This window comes from Phyllostomus discolor, chromosome 6 (genome assembly GCF_004126475.2).
Source record: "Phyllostomus discolor isolate MPI-MPIP mPhyDis1 chromosome 6, mPhyDis1.pri.v3, whole genome shotgun sequence".
NCBI classification, from domain to species: Eukaryota; Metazoa; Chordata; class Mammalia; order Chiroptera; family Phyllostomidae; genus Phyllostomus; species Phyllostomus discolor.
In genome coordinates, this window is record NC_040908.2 from 90626658 (window position 1) to 90642248 (window position 15591).

The 15591-nt window shown below is 37.0% G+C and overlaps 1 protein-coding gene across 4 annotated transcripts in view; it reads left to right on the forward strand.

Moving 5' to 3' along the window:
* The window catches only part of ALKBH8 (alkB homolog 8, tRNA methyltransferase), a 76795-nt gene that overhangs the window by 26968 nt on the left and 34236 nt on the right, over positions 1-15591 (forward strand). For all 4 annotated transcript variants that reach the window (XM_028517314.2, XM_036028617.1, XM_036028615.1 and 1 more), the window contains exon 8: positions 14949-15055. In XM_028517314.2, coding sequence (XP_028373115.1) covers positions 14949-15055 — 107 coding nt within the window. The remainder of the gene's footprint in view (positions 1-14948; positions 15056-15591) is intronic.

Consider the following 15591-nt stretch of genomic DNA (forward strand, 5'->3'; position numbering starts at 1 on the left):
GTTCCATGCAGTTTGATTTTCTGGCACTTCTGGTTGTTTATTGATTTTAGATTGGTTGTTGCCCTCCTTTTGGTTGTGCAAGGAAGCGAAGAGTTTCTACCTACCGCTCCATCCTGGCTGGAACTCCAGCAGTTCACTTTTATGGCTTGATTATAAAAGAGCCTCCCCCCAAAAATGATTAAAGTCTTTATCATTTTTTTCAAAGTCTCTCTTAATCCTTTGATAATACAAGTTATTTAATTTTGAAGGACCAATTGTATATCATTGTTATTTTATCTCTTTTCTTCAGTTAAAAAAGTCCTGATTCTACCAGATCTTCAGATATTAAATGGTTCAATGACATCCCTTTCATCATCTTCAGGAAGTCTTCTATATTTTGCAAGAATTTTGGTTTTGATTTTTTTTTTGTATTTACATTGTATTGGCTAATATTTATAGCATCAAGATTCACTGAAAGACTGACCAAAAGGGTTACCACAATGAGTAGTGGTAGCTGATGGTATTGACCTAAGAAATATTTGGGCAAGTAGTAGTTCTATAAGAAGTTGGTTCATCAGAGAGTATTTCTTATTATGACTTTTACTACCGAGTGACCTGGGTAATTAGGTATTTTTCTAATGAAGACTCTGTCTATTGAATGTACTAGGGGGTTACATCTTTCATTATATTACCCATTATAATACCCTGTTCTCTTTCCAGGCTCATGTAAGAAGTTATTGAGTCCTGCTTGATCTCATGAAATAGGGTATTGAATACAGTTTTTTTGTGAAATGTCTTGAGCTACCCAGTTTCTCCACTGCCACCTGAATGGTTTTAGGGCTTCTGTGGGTTTTCTCAGGCTGGTGTCTGTGTAGTTTACCCCAGAGATGTTCTGCTGCTGGAGGAATTCTCATCACTTTTATTTGTCAGGAATGACTCACAGAGTATTTCTTTTTTAGGAGTTATTGCTCTAACAGGCGGATGTTTCATTATTTTCTGATATTCAGCACAGATTGGGGGAAAAAGATATTTTATTTATAGAGCTTAAAAAAACAAATACAACGTGGACCCTGGGCATATTAACCACATCTCCAAGTTCATATTCGGCCCTCAACAATTTGCATATATAAATAATATTTATAGCTTCAGAAGCCAAGTAATTTCTCCTTCCCATTTTTATCTTGATCCTAGGACCCATACTTGATCCTTACCTGCTAGTCTTTGGAATATTTACACTTACCAAGTTCTGTCAAATGGATTGTCTCTGCTGTGCAGCTTTGATCTCTCTACTGTCTTTTATAGGTTATTTATGATATTTTCCATCTTCTCAATAGTGCCCTTAGCATTAAAAGGATAATGATTTGCCACCCTAGTGGGAGTATGTTTTTTTTGCATTTGTGTATGTGTGCACCTGTGCATGCTTTGTATCTGTCATGGTTATTATCTTTTAAAAATATTTTATTTATTTATTTTTAGACAGAGAAGGGAGGGAGAGAAATATCAGTGTGTGATTGCTTCTTTTGCCCCCTACTGGGGACCTGGCCTGCAACCCAGGCATGTGCCCTGACTAGGAATTGAACCGGCGACCCTTTTGTTTGCAGGCCAGCATTCAATCCATTGAGCCACAGCAGCCAGGGCTGCCATGGTTATTTTTATGTGGCTGTGTATATTGATGTAGATGTGGAAAGAAAGCATAACTCTGACACAGGGTATTTATATTTAGTTGCATCATAGTACAATTGATGTGGCATTGGATGAAATCTATTTTTCTTTTACCCAATATGTCTCTAACATTCAAAATTTATAGGGACAAGTAAATCTGTTTGTGGGCCAAAAATAAATGCTCTGCCTTATTTGATCATGTTTGCTTTTATACATTGAATTCTACTTTCACTTTTCAGCATTTTCTCTACCAAGTTATGTTCTGAAGATCCAGCTTTTGTTTAATTTTATCATCTTTTAAGATCTTTTGGAAGCTAAAATTCTCTTTGCATAAATTGGGCAAAAGAGATTCTGCTGGCAGTTTTTAAAATGTACTCTTTATCTTGCTTATATGGAATTAGATCTCCTTTATTCATGCTTCTGCAATAAGGATAATGATAGAGATAAACCTGTTTCGGCCAGTGATCTGCTATCAGTCTGTTTCATAGTGTGGCATCATAAAATAGAACATTTTGTTTTATTTGGAGCCTTCAGAGTATCAATTCTTCTTTTTAGTTATAATTTGTAGCAACTTTCATTCAAGATGTGGCATAGGTAAACATGGCTTGCCTCCTCACACAACCACATCAAAATTATAGCTGAAATATAGAATAACCATCACTTAGAACCTTCAGGAATCAAGTTGAATGCAAGTTTGAAGATTATAGAATTGAAGAAATCACATCCATCCAGATGGGTAGGAGGGGCACAGATGAGGAACAGTCTGGTCCCTCACCCACATATGGTGGGTACAAATTTGAGAGGGATATCACAGGAGTGAGGAGTCCCAGGCCTACACAAGGTCTTCCGGTCCAGGGTTCTAGTGCCAGGAAGATAAGACACCATAACTTCTGCCTGCAAAAACCAGTGGGGATTGAGTTGGTGGAAGAAATTTCTGGAGTCCCAAGCAGTTCCTTTTAAAGAACCCAGGCATGGACTTACTCATACTTATTCTATCTGAGCTTCAGCACCAGGGTAGCGGCTTGAAAGGCACCAGTGGCACACAGGGAGAAACTGACGTGTGTGTCATCAAGGTGAGAGCTGGGGACAACTTTCTCCCAGACAGAAAGACGAGCAGAGGCCAAAGTCCTTTTTCTGAAACCTCTCCCTACAAACACACAGAGCTGGCAGCGTGGTGTCATATCAGAGACTCCCATCAACCTGACTAACACTGTTTGCCCCACCCTGGAGATCCCTACCAGCCAATTTACAGTCCCACCCAAGCTGCTTTTCCATATGAATGGCTGGTCTTGGCTTATGCTCCACAACTTCCTAAATATTCTCAACCAACAACAGCCAGCCTCTGCGAGCCCCCAGCCACCATACCTCTTGCTAAATGGCCTCAGGCCCCACACTAGCAGCAGCCAACCTATATTCACAGCTTGGCTTTGCCTGGGAATCTCCAAGCCCAGCAGCCATCTTAGATTGCTTATAGCTCAAGCAGGGTGGCCTGAGGCAAAACAAAGGTGGGGGCTGCTCTTGGCCTGTACCACCTGGGAAACCCCAGATACTTTGTACCCAGTAGATAGCTACAGACCACATCAGAGCACCACCACTCTGCCCCTGCACAACTGATCTGCCACAGAGAGTGGTGGTTGGTAGACAGTGGACACAGCCAGTCCTTGCAGCTGACTAGCTTGGGTAAATCTCTCCCATTGACCTGCCAACAGCAATCAAGGGTTAACTACAAAAGGAGGGTGTACTCAGCCCACAACTAGGGCACACCTCGAGTACCCAGCTTGAGTGATAGAGGAGGCTGTACCACTGTACCCTACAGGTCACCTACTACATTAGGCCACACTACCAAGACAGTCATACCGGTTTTATCTAATATGTAGAAACAAACATAGGGAGGGTGCTGAAATGAGGAGACAAAGAAACATGGCCCAGATGAAAGAACAGATCAAAACTCCAGAAAAAGAACTAAACAAAAGGAAAATAAGCAATCAGATTCAGAGTCTAAAACACTGGTTGTAAGGATGCTCAAGGAACATAGTGAGTACCTCAGCAGCATAAAAAAGATCCAGTCAGAAATGTAGGATATGCTACTTGAAATAAAGAAGAATTTCACAGGCAAACAACAGTAGAGTGGATGAGGCCAATAATCAAATCAATTATTTGGAACATAAGGAAGCACAAACCAACCAACTGGAACAATAAGAAAAGAAAAGAATGCAAAAAAATGAGGATAATATAAGAAGCTTCTGTGACAACTTCAAGCATTCCAACATTTACATCATAGAGGTGTCATAAGGAGAAGAGAAAGACCAAGAAGTTGGAAATCTATTTGTAAAAATAATGAAAGAAAACTTCTCTAATTTGTGAAGGGAATAGACATGCAAATCCAGGAAGCACAGAGAGTCCAAAACAAGAGTGATGCAAAGAGGCCCAGTCTAAGACACATCATAATTAAAATGCCAAAGGTTAAAGATAAAAAAGAGAATCTTAAAAGCACCTAGAGAAAAGAAGTTACGCCCTGGCTGGTGTGGCTCAGTGGGTCGAGCACCAGTCTGAGAACCAAAGGTTTGCTGGTTCGATTCCCCGTCAGGTTACATGCCTGGGTTGTGGTAGGGAGCGTATGAGAGGCAACCACACGCTGATGTCTTTCTCCCCCTCTTTCTCCCTCCTTCCCCTCTAAAAATAAATAATAAAAAAATAAAGAAAAGAAGTTAGTTGCCTCCAGGAGAGTTCCTATAAGACTGTCAGCTGATTTCTCAAACTTTTCAGGCTAGGAGGGATTGACAAGAAATATTCAGTAATGAAAAGCAGGGACCTACAGCCAAGATTGCTCTACCCAGCAAAGCATCATTTAGAATAGAAAGGCAAATAAAAAGCTTCCCAGACAAGAAAAAACTAAAGGAGTTCATCATCACAAAGCCATAATTATACAAAATGTTAAAGGGATTCATTTAATAAAAAGAAAATCAAAACTTTGCACATAAATTGGGAATAAATACATATCTATCAGCAATTGAATGAAAAGAAAAAAAAAAACAAAACAAGCTACCCAAACAAGAACAGAGACAGAATCATGGACATGGAGAGTGTTTTGCTGGTTGCTAGATGGGAGGAGGATGTGGTAGAATGGTGAGGAGGTGAGGGGATTAAGAAGTACAAATAGGCAGGTACAGAATAGCCCTGGGGATGTAAAGCACAGTATAGGAAATGGAGTAGCCAAAGAACCTATAGGAGGACCCCTGGACATGAACAGTGGTGTGGGGATTGCCTCAGGGACTGGGATGTACTGGAATAGGTGGGCAAAGGGGGAACAATTAGGATACCTGTGATAGCATAATCAGTAAGATAGAATTTTAAAAAGGATTTGAAGCAAGGCAGGAGTATTATACCATTCTATCTATAGTGTAGAACTAGAATAAAATTTATCATTTGAATAGTTGTTAATTGAAAAGTCACTTAATTTTGGCAATAGATACATACAGATTTCAAACATTTTATTTTTTTTAATCTTTTTTTTAACATTTATGTACCTTTTTATTAAAGATTTTATTTATTTTTAGGGAGGGAAGGGAGGGAGGGAGACAGAGAGAGAGAGAGACAGAGAGACAGAGAGAGGGAGGGAGAGAGGGAGGGAGAAACATCAATGTGCGGTTGCTGGGGGTTATGGCCTGCAACCCAGGAATGTACCCTGGCTGGGAATCGAACCTGGGACACTTTGGTTCCCAGCCCGCGCTCAATCCACTGAGCTACGCCAGCCAGGGCTCAAACATTTTATTTTAACTTACAAATAAATTTACTCACCAACGTATCGGGAGTCTTTTTTTTTAAGATTTTATTTATTTATTTTTTAGAGAGGGAAGGGAGGGAGAAAGAGAGAAACATCAATGTGCAGTTGCTGGGGGTTGTGGCCTGCAATCCAGGCATGTGCCCTGACTGGGAATCGAACCTGCGACGCTTTGGTTTGCAGCCCAAGCTCAATCCACTGAGCTATGCCAGCCAGGGCTCGACAGTCTCTGAGAGTCCACAGTCTGCCTCTGCTTTCCAGTTTTTATTTGTTTAAAGTGAGACAAAAGTGCCTGGCTGGCATAGCTCAATGGATTGAACACGGGCTGCGAACCAAAGTGTTGCAGGTTCGATTCCCAGCCAGGGTACATGCCTAGGTTGCAGGTCATGACCCCCCAGCGACTGCACGTCAATGTTTCTCTCTGTCTCTCTTTCTCCTTCCCTTCCCTCTCTAAAAAATAAATAAAATCTTTAAAAAAAAAGACAAAAGCTTAAAAACATCCATCTGAGTTTTTATTTTAATTTCAAAGATTTTATTATTGAATCACATGTTACAACAGCTTATTAATTTGTTTATTTTCTGAGTCTTTCAACAACAGTCAACTTAGTGTATACAGAAAAAAAACCCCTGCCTTTTCATACTCAATTTTCATTGGTTTATATAATATTTAATTAAATTAAATAATTGCAGACCAGTGTAGCCAGCATAAAGAGGTTTGGGAACATACATATTGACTTGTTAAGCATATGACTCATCTGGTAAGAATAGAAGAGTTTGGAGAGTTTCCTATTATCAATAAACGGCATGAATATGCTTTAGAGAAGAAATGGAGCATATTGATTGGTTAAATAGATGACTGTTAAAATTGCTTTTATGTGACCAACATTGCCTCAGGCAAGGTGGAGATACCAAAACATTTCCAGCCTTGATTATTTTCCCCCTCAGATTTTGGACCTGAATATCCAACTCTCTGAAAGACATTGTCTCTCTAAATCAAAACCCATTATCTTATATTTTCAGCCATTTACCACCCACTGCTATTCTTTTACACAAAACAAAGCAGACTTTTGCTCTTCCTGGATTTCCTGCTGTGGCTAATTGTGCGCCCCCTTCCCCATTGATTAATTTAGAACCTGGGAAATATTCTTGACCTGTATTTTGAAGATGATGAATTTTGTTCTCAAGCACTGTTTTTACTATATCCCACAGCATTCTAGAAGTGTAACTGTCATACAATAAACCACACATATACATATATATACTCCCATGAAATCTTCACCACACTCGACAATGAATATGTTCATCATCCACAAAGTTTTTCTTATCTACTGTTACTCAATGCCTTAGATTACTTTGTATTTCCAGAATATTTTTATACAGGAATCATACAATATATACTCTTTGCTGTATGGCTTCTTTCACTTGACAAGATTATTTGAGATTCATTCAAAATCTAAGCTTAATTGGTTTCTTTACTTCCTGATGAACAATGCAAGAATATTAGTACGCTTTAACTCCATTACTCCTGTCTATTTTATATCCTACTATTTTTGTGTGTTTGAATTCTCAATTTTTAAACATATTTCTTTCATTTAGATAGGTTTCATTTGGTTTCATTTAGACCTATTTACCGTTTTCTCTGCTCTTTATTATTTCTTATATCTCACACCTTCCATCTGGGATCATGGTCCTTTTATATAACATACAACATTTAAATTTCCTTTATTCTAGGTCTGCTGTTGGCTAACTTCATTTTAGTTTTGGTTAGCAGTGTCTTTATTTCACTTTCATTCTTCAAGGCTGTTTTCACTGGGTGTAGGATTTGAAGTTGGCAGTTATTTCAGCAAACAAAAGATTTCATTTATTTTCTTCTGGCTTTCCTATTGCCCTGTTACCTTTGAAGGTGGCCTTTGGTTATTTTTCTCTGGCTTCTTTTAATGCTTTTTACCACCCCCCACAGTATTATTTTGCTTGCCTAAATTATTTTGCTTATTTTGTTGGGTTTGTTTATTCTGCTTAAGATTTATTGGATTTCTTGTTTTTTTTTTTCCCATTAGTTTTGGGAAACTCTCATCCATTATCTCTGTTAGATTTTGCCTCAGTTCTATTTTCTCTCTTTATCTACTTTTTATCTATATTCTCTGTTTCATTTACCTTGTCTCCTGTGTTTTCTATATTATGTCTTCCCTGCTTTAATTCAAATAGGTTTTTCCATCACTAATTCTTTTTTTAGTCTTGTCTAATTTGCTGTTAAACCTATTCTTCAGTGGCCTAATTCAGTTATGGTATTTTTCTATTTGAGGATATCTGTTGGCTTTTGTTCAGATTTACAGTGTCTTTTTAAAAATATCATTTCCAGTTCTCTGCTGAAATTTCCGAGCTTAGCATTTATATCTCTTAACACGATAACCATCTTTGCTTTATGGCCTCTATCTGATACTTGAATATTTGAGGTTTCTGTGAATCATTTCTGTTCTCCCTGCTAGATTATCTTTTTCAGAGCAGATTCAGAGAGCTTGAGATGAGGGTTGGTTTTCTATATTTATAGAAAGCTCACAGGCAATTGTGACATTTAAATAGGATTTTGAACCATTGAGTTAGAAAATGCTGAAATGCTAAATCTGTATAATATCAACTCTAAAGATAGTCGGATTTCAGATTAATCTTTCAGACAAAGAGTAAATTGAAATGAAGTAATATAGGCCCCCAGTGGCAGTTCTAATCATTATTCGGTTAAATATTCCAATGCAGTGCTAGAAACGGAAAAAGTTAAAGCCTGTGTGTATTGTTTTCATATCCTTAGGTGTTTGCACTGGGACTGGATTCAGCTTTGGATAAGCCAGGAGACTTGGGTTCTAGGACATTCCTATTAGTGACTTTTAATGGACTGTGGAGTGCTTTCATTGCTGTGCTTTCTGTCATAAGTTGAAGTTGGCATACAATTCTTAAATTTTAGTTGTCATGAAGAATTGTTAAGCATTTAATAGTAATAATAGCAGCTACTGTTCCTTCCACTCCTACCTCCAACACTGCCATTACCATGATTGTCGTTACCAGCAACCATCTATTCTTTGAGTGTTTACCTCACAGTTATATTTTAAACTGAGATGTAATTGACATATAAAATTATATTAATTTCAGATATTAATGCTTTGATACATGTATATATTATGAAATAATCACCACAATAAGTCTGGCTTACACCCATCACCATACATAGTTAGAATTTTTTCTTCTCATGAGCATGTTTAATGTCTCTGTTAGCGACTTTCAAATATACAATACAGTATTTTAACTATAGTCACTGTGATGTACCTTACATTCCCAGGACACAGGAAATTTTTACCTATAACCACCTTCATCCATTTTACTTCCCCCCTAACCCTCAGCAATGGCCAATCTATTCTCTATATCTCTGAGTTCATTTTTTTTATATTCCCCACAAAAGCGATATTATATCATGTTTGTCTTTGTCTGAGTTATGTTACTTAGCATAATGGCCTTAAAGTCCATCCATGTTGTTGCAATGACAGGTTTTCCCTCTTTTTCATGACTGAATAATATTCCATTATACACCTAACACTTTTTATTTAGTCATCCATCAGTACACATGTAAAGTTGCTTCCATGTCTTGTATTTTATAATGCTGCAGTGCATATGGGGATATATATATATCTTTTCAATCTAGTGTTTATGTTTCCTTCAGATATATACCCATAAGTGGAATTGCTGGATCATGTGATAGTTCTATTTAGAAATTTTTGAGGGTCCTTCATACTGTTTTCCATAGTGGCTGTACCAATTTGCATTCCACCAACAGTGCACAAGCGTTCCCTTTTCTCCATATCCTCACAGGTACTTGTTATTTCTTGCCTTTTTGATAGCCATTCTGACAGGTGTGAGGTGATATCTCATTATGTAGCTGCCATCTATTTCATGCTACATCTTGGTAGGTAGTATAGCAAGTTCATTTTTCCTTACAAGAGCAATCCAGGGTCTCAGGAGTAGATATACACATGGCTGTTATTGTTCTTGTTAGTTTGGCTGTCTCATTTTGGTTATCTGTGCATGAGAATCTCTTGTTTATTTTGCCTAAGGAAGAAAGCCCAGAAAATAAATATATGGAATTTAGGAAGGGTTCTGCCCCAAAATGTAAGATATACCACCCTCTTTTTTCAACTGAATTGTTTATGATGAATTCATTTACTTATTCAAGAATATTCTTTGAGTCTAATCTACTAGACAGAGTCTAACAAGTAAATAAGAATTAAATCTAAAAAAATTTTTAAGCTACAATATTTCATTACCTTTGTAGCCTTATCATATATGAAGTAAAACTTAATTTTACTAAAGTGGTTTGTGATTGACTTTTCTTTTGAGAGTCTATTTTTGGATGCTGGTGGATTTCACTTCACAGTTCCTGCGAACAAAGAAACTATGTTGTGATGAGAGCTGATAGCAAGCCTGTCAGTGCAAACACATAAGCATGATCATATTATCTCACGGGCATTTAAGCTTAGCATTATATATATTGAATATTGAATATTCAGAGGTGTCTAAAGTGTCTCCAATTTAGTACCTTTTGTTTACAACCTTATTTTTCCCTTACACATTTTTTGTTTTGTTCTTTATTGTGCCATTTAGCAGTGTGTTTAGACCATTAAACTAAAAAATACTTTCTCTGTTTATTGTACATTTTACTTGAGCTCAGCCAGATAAAAATAGATCAAAATCACCTGTACTGGGGGCAAAAGATGAAGAGATAGCAGAATCTATTCATTCAGCAGCTGGAACCTAGTTTTCTTGTTAGGCAGAATTGTATTTGAAAGGCAGAATTTGCTGACATGTGCTATGAAGTAGATTTGTTGTGGTGTTTCCTTTTAAAATTTTAGCCTTGTCTAAGTTTGCTTGTTTCACATATGCAGTACTATAGACAAGTTCCCAGGTATGCCCTAACTGTGTACATGGTACCTGATGAAGTAGGATGAGTTTTCACACCACAAACATGAAATAGTACTCTGCTTCTTGCATCCTTTCTTAGGAGCAATGAGAAATAAGTTCCTGTGGCCTACAGTGGTATTTAGCGGCTGCATATGACTTCTTGCTGGACCACTGTTCTATGTCATGAGGTGCCCTCTCATCTTTATGTTCTAATGTGAGATTTTTCCCTCTCATGACAAGAATATTGAGGCCTATACTTTATAAAGTTACTACTCACTAGTAGACAAGGGAGCAGGGCTTGGTTAGTCATTTTAAAATGGAAGGTCTTGTGTCCTGTGTATTGATTTCAGGGAGTGTTGCTGCTATTGTCTCCTTCCTTTGAGTTTCACAAGATTCCATTTTCAAGAAATTTAGCAAATGGATTCGAGACTCTTGTTTTTGTTGTTGTTTTAAAACATACTTTGCTAGTAGGAATGAGGGAGTGGAAATGGGTTTGTTGTGGTTTTTGATTTTCGCTTTTCTTCAAAGATGGACACTAAGCCAGCTTACATGGCATGGCAGATGATGCAAAGGTCATTGACATTAGTTGGTCTCCAAGGTGTCCTAGGGAAAGTTTTTATAAATTCTTCTGTCTTGGAAAAATATGGCATATTTTTCCAGCAAGCTTCTCTTCCAGCTGCTTCTCAAGTTAGCAAAGTATACTTCTAGGAGTATCATCTTTTGTAGAGAGACAGAAAACTGTATTTATTTTACTAAAAATATTCAGATTTCTTCTCCCCCACAGTGGACTGATTATCTCATTTGTAAATGCAAGGTAAATATGTAAACAGACATTTTTGACATTGTTGTGTTTTTTCTTGAATGGTTTATAGTTTCAGTCTGTGCCCTTGCAATTGTGCCTGTCTCCCTTTCTCCATCTCTCATCTCCCAGTGTTCAAACAGGGGAGACATGGCCATGATGAGGCATGTGGAATCGTTTGTTCTCTTTAAAATAAAAAGACAAACTCATTTCCTTTGAGTCCAGTGAAGACATTAGTGCAGCTACAGAGGATTTACATTTGTCAGGCTATGGGAAATGGGTAGACGTCTCTCCATTCTGCTAAGTTCTTAGCTGTGAAGTATGTTCTACAGCGATAGTCGCCTTCATCATGATACCCTTCTGTGATACCCTCTGTGATACCCTTCTTCACATTCTGCTGTCTCTTGCCTAAATGCCCTTCAGGATTTCAGAAGATGAATGACCTCAGCCCATTTCTAACCAAAACAGGATCAAGATTAAGTTTTTCTTCTTTCTCTGAAGTGTACAATACATTCTTTGATTTCCTATTTAGCCAACATGAAGATCTGTTTATTCCTTCACGTACTTTTTTGTTAAGAATCTTTACTTGAGTGATAGAGTGATAGCTCTGTCTGGGTTTTAATGTTGTGTTTTGGATGTGTGAAGGTTTTATAAGATCAGAATGTCTAGGGTTTTATGTTTGCTTGCTTTGAACTGAACATTATCTTCAGTCGTGCCCCATGAGCTTTCTGGAAACTTGATCTTTATTGATTCTGCCATCTCAGAAAATAGAGAAAATAGGTAGAACCAAAAGGAATAATTGGAAAAAACTCTTGTGGGCAAAGGTATTACATGGCAGGGTGATTCAGCAGTTACAGGGAGCATTATTGGTTATCAATCTATTGTGAATTTTTAAATTTTTTTGGTCTTTTAACAAGCATTATTTAATTAGATACAGATACTTTAAATATGATGATACTGATAATACTTCATTTTTGTGGTGAAATGCTTTAAAAAGAAAATGTGCATTTAATTCATAAATAAAATTATTTTCTAATTAAAATATTATACTCTAATATTGTATACCTCTGAAATAATAGAAAATAGATATATTGATCTCTGCCCCAGGTTCTTGGCACAGAACTTCTAAAACCCTTATAATTTCCTAAGTGATAAGAGACTAGGAGCATCTTTTGTTCTAATATTTTGTCTTTCGCTCTAGTTCCTAACACAGGGTTTCTAAATCCCTTTGAATTTCCTGGGTAATAGCAACATCTTTTGTTTAATGAGATGACTCTAATTGGCTCCTGGATGGGGGCTGGTCACCAGAAAACCCAAGTAATGATCAGAAACTTGGAATTTTCAGTGCTGTCCCTCATTTTTCAGACAGGGAAGAGGAGCTGGAAATAGTTAATTGATCCTGACTACATGACGAAGCCTCCATGGAAATTCCAGTAGTTTGGGGTTGGGGGAGCTTCCTGGTGGCTGAGCACATGCGGTGCTGGGAGAGGGGCGAGCCCAGGGAGGACTTGGAGGCTCCGTGCTCCTTTCCGCATACCGTGCCCTATGCATTCCTCCATCTGGATATTTATTTTATCCTTTTGTAGTAAACTGGCAAATAGTAAGTGGTTTCCAAATTAATTAGTATTATGTTCACACTTCTCTTGTCAGTTCTAGTCATTTATTAAAACCAAGATTTCCCTGTTTGAAATTATTACTCTCTGAAAATATATTTAAATTTCACAAATATTATAGGTATTGTGTATTTGTAAAATATGTTGAGTGTTAATTAGGTAGAAATTGTAACCTGTAGGTATGCAGACAACATAACATGTCTCTTATTCACCATTGCAGCCGTGGATGCCTCACATGATGATTATACATATTTGTCTAATGAATGAATTGGGGTATAGTCTTTCAGAATATTTTCCCATCAACAGCTTTCATACAGATAGTTGTCATTCCTTTAAGCCACAAATGATTGTCTCTCATAAATTAATAAGTATGCCAATTATACTTTGCTGTGTATAGACCTTAATGTCTATTCAGAAAATTGAGACCTGTATGTGTTGGTTTAAAAAGAGGCCACAGCAGGTTTTTACTCCCAACATTTTTTATGGAAATCTTCATACAGAGAAGTTGAAAGAATTATACATATACCTACCACCTGGATTCTGCACTTAGCATTTTAACATATATGCTTTATCAGGTATCTGTCCATCTATTAATCCTCTTTAGTTCACCTTCTTTTATTGTATATTTCAGGGAAGTTTCAGGCATTAGTATACTTACCCCCAAAACCTCACAATTCATCTACAATGTTTATAAATGGAATACATTTGGAGTAGACTGTTTGAAATTATATGTAATCATTTAGAACAGATAATTGTTGGAAAATTAAATTCTATCATCTTTATTTTCAATATTTAGATTGGAAGGTCAGATGAGAAAAGGATAAACCAGCTTAGATCTGTATAATTCTTTATAGTTGCTAAAAATATTCATGTGTATTATCTAATTTGGTACAATGTTATTAATAATAACAGTAGCTAAGTGTTACCGAATGCTTACTTTGTATCTGGTACTGTGCTATGTTTACCTTTAATGAAGGTACTGTGCTAAATTCTCTTGATCCCACTGATTTGGTTGTTGTATTTATTTTTCAAGTGGATTGATTTATTCACTTAAATATTTCTAAGCCTTGAGGCATGCTTTTTAAATTCACATTTGTCAAAATGCTGCTGTGTTTAGTCTTAATTCTTTTGGTGTTTGGGTTCCTGAGAACAAAAAACATTTTCTTGGGTATTGTATCTTTATAAGTTGCTATTCATAATAATGTTTGAGCACAACTTGGGAAGAGTGACTGAAAAAGTTCATGTGTTTTTTGATGATCTCTTGTAAATTAGCCTCTAATATCCAAAATATTGCATGACTTTAAAGGCAAAATACAGTATACTTCAACTTCACTGGTGAATACCCATATAGAATTTTGTATGTTGTTAAAATCACGTGGGTTTAAGAGTGCAGAAAGTGTTTAAGAGCATATGAAGTGTTTATAAGAGTGTGGGAAAGGTTAACAAGAGAATGGGAAAGGTTTATAGGAGTGTGGAAGGGTTTATAAAGCCTTAAACTATATATAAATAATAAAATGAATATAATGCTGCTACTTCATGGATTTTCACCTATCTTGGGGGTCTCTGGAACGTAACTCTCGTGATGGGTGAGGGATCACTGTAGATTATATGAGAATCTGCATCTAATAATTATTTCTCCTTGGATTATTAAGTGTTACAATTCTATTAATGATAATAATCACTATTTTTTGTATTTACTGTGTGCCAGATACTGTGATTTGTATCATTATAGGTTTAATTTGTTAAAAACTGAGGCACAGAGATTAAATGGTTTACTTGTCCCATAGGTAATATGACTAATAAGTGGAGGAGCCAGACTGTGAATGTTTCAGCTCCCAAGTCCTTGCACTTAACCTCCACCCTAGTGCTTTGTGTATGATCCTCAGGCCATGTGCATCATAATTTCCTGGGGTGCCTGGTAGAAATGCAGATTCCTGAGCCCCTCACCCGAGACCTTGCTGAGTCTCCCTCTGGATGAAGTATGCTCTTTAGTTGTTCAGTTGATTTTTATGTGCACCAAAATTTGGGAACCACTGTGCTATGCTATCCTATAAGCATTATCATGTTTTAATCCCTGTTAGCTTGGAAAGTTAGCCAGAATCAGTGAATTGTTCTTATCCTTGGAGTGCATGATACTTTGGATTAATCTTTATGCTTTTGTCTTTACTTCAAGATTGTCATGGATTTTAAGCATCCAGATGGTGTCACAGTACCAGTGATGTTGCCTCGTCGGAGTTTGCTTGTGATGACAGGAGAATCCAGATACCTTTGGACCCACGGGTATGTACTGAAATTGCCTTGATGATAGGATACCCTTTGCTCTGTGAGACTTCTCATTCTCTTCTTTCCTGTGGGAGCCACCAGATCCCTGCTCCATACCTGCACATTGTGTCCTCTGGGTGTACACCCCCAGGGATATATGCGGTGTTTTGTTTTTTTAAAATATTAAACTTTTCTTCTGAAAAAATTCAAATTTAAAGAAAAGTTGCAAGCATAGTATTGTGAACTCTCTTCACCTTTCACTTAGATTTACCAATTGTGAACATTTTGCCACGTGTTTGTCTCTCACTTGTTGTCATTATTATTATTTTTGCTGAATCTTAGGAGGATAGGTTACTTCATCGCATATTTCCTAAGATCAGGACACTTTCTGTATCAGAGGTTAGCAAATTGTGGGTTGTGGGCCAAATTCAGCCCTTAGTCTGCTTTTATAGAGCTCTGTAGCTAAAAATGGCTTTGAGATTTTTAAAGGGCTATAAAAAAACAACAAAAAATACAATATGCGACAGAGACTGTATGTGGTCCTCTATGTTTAA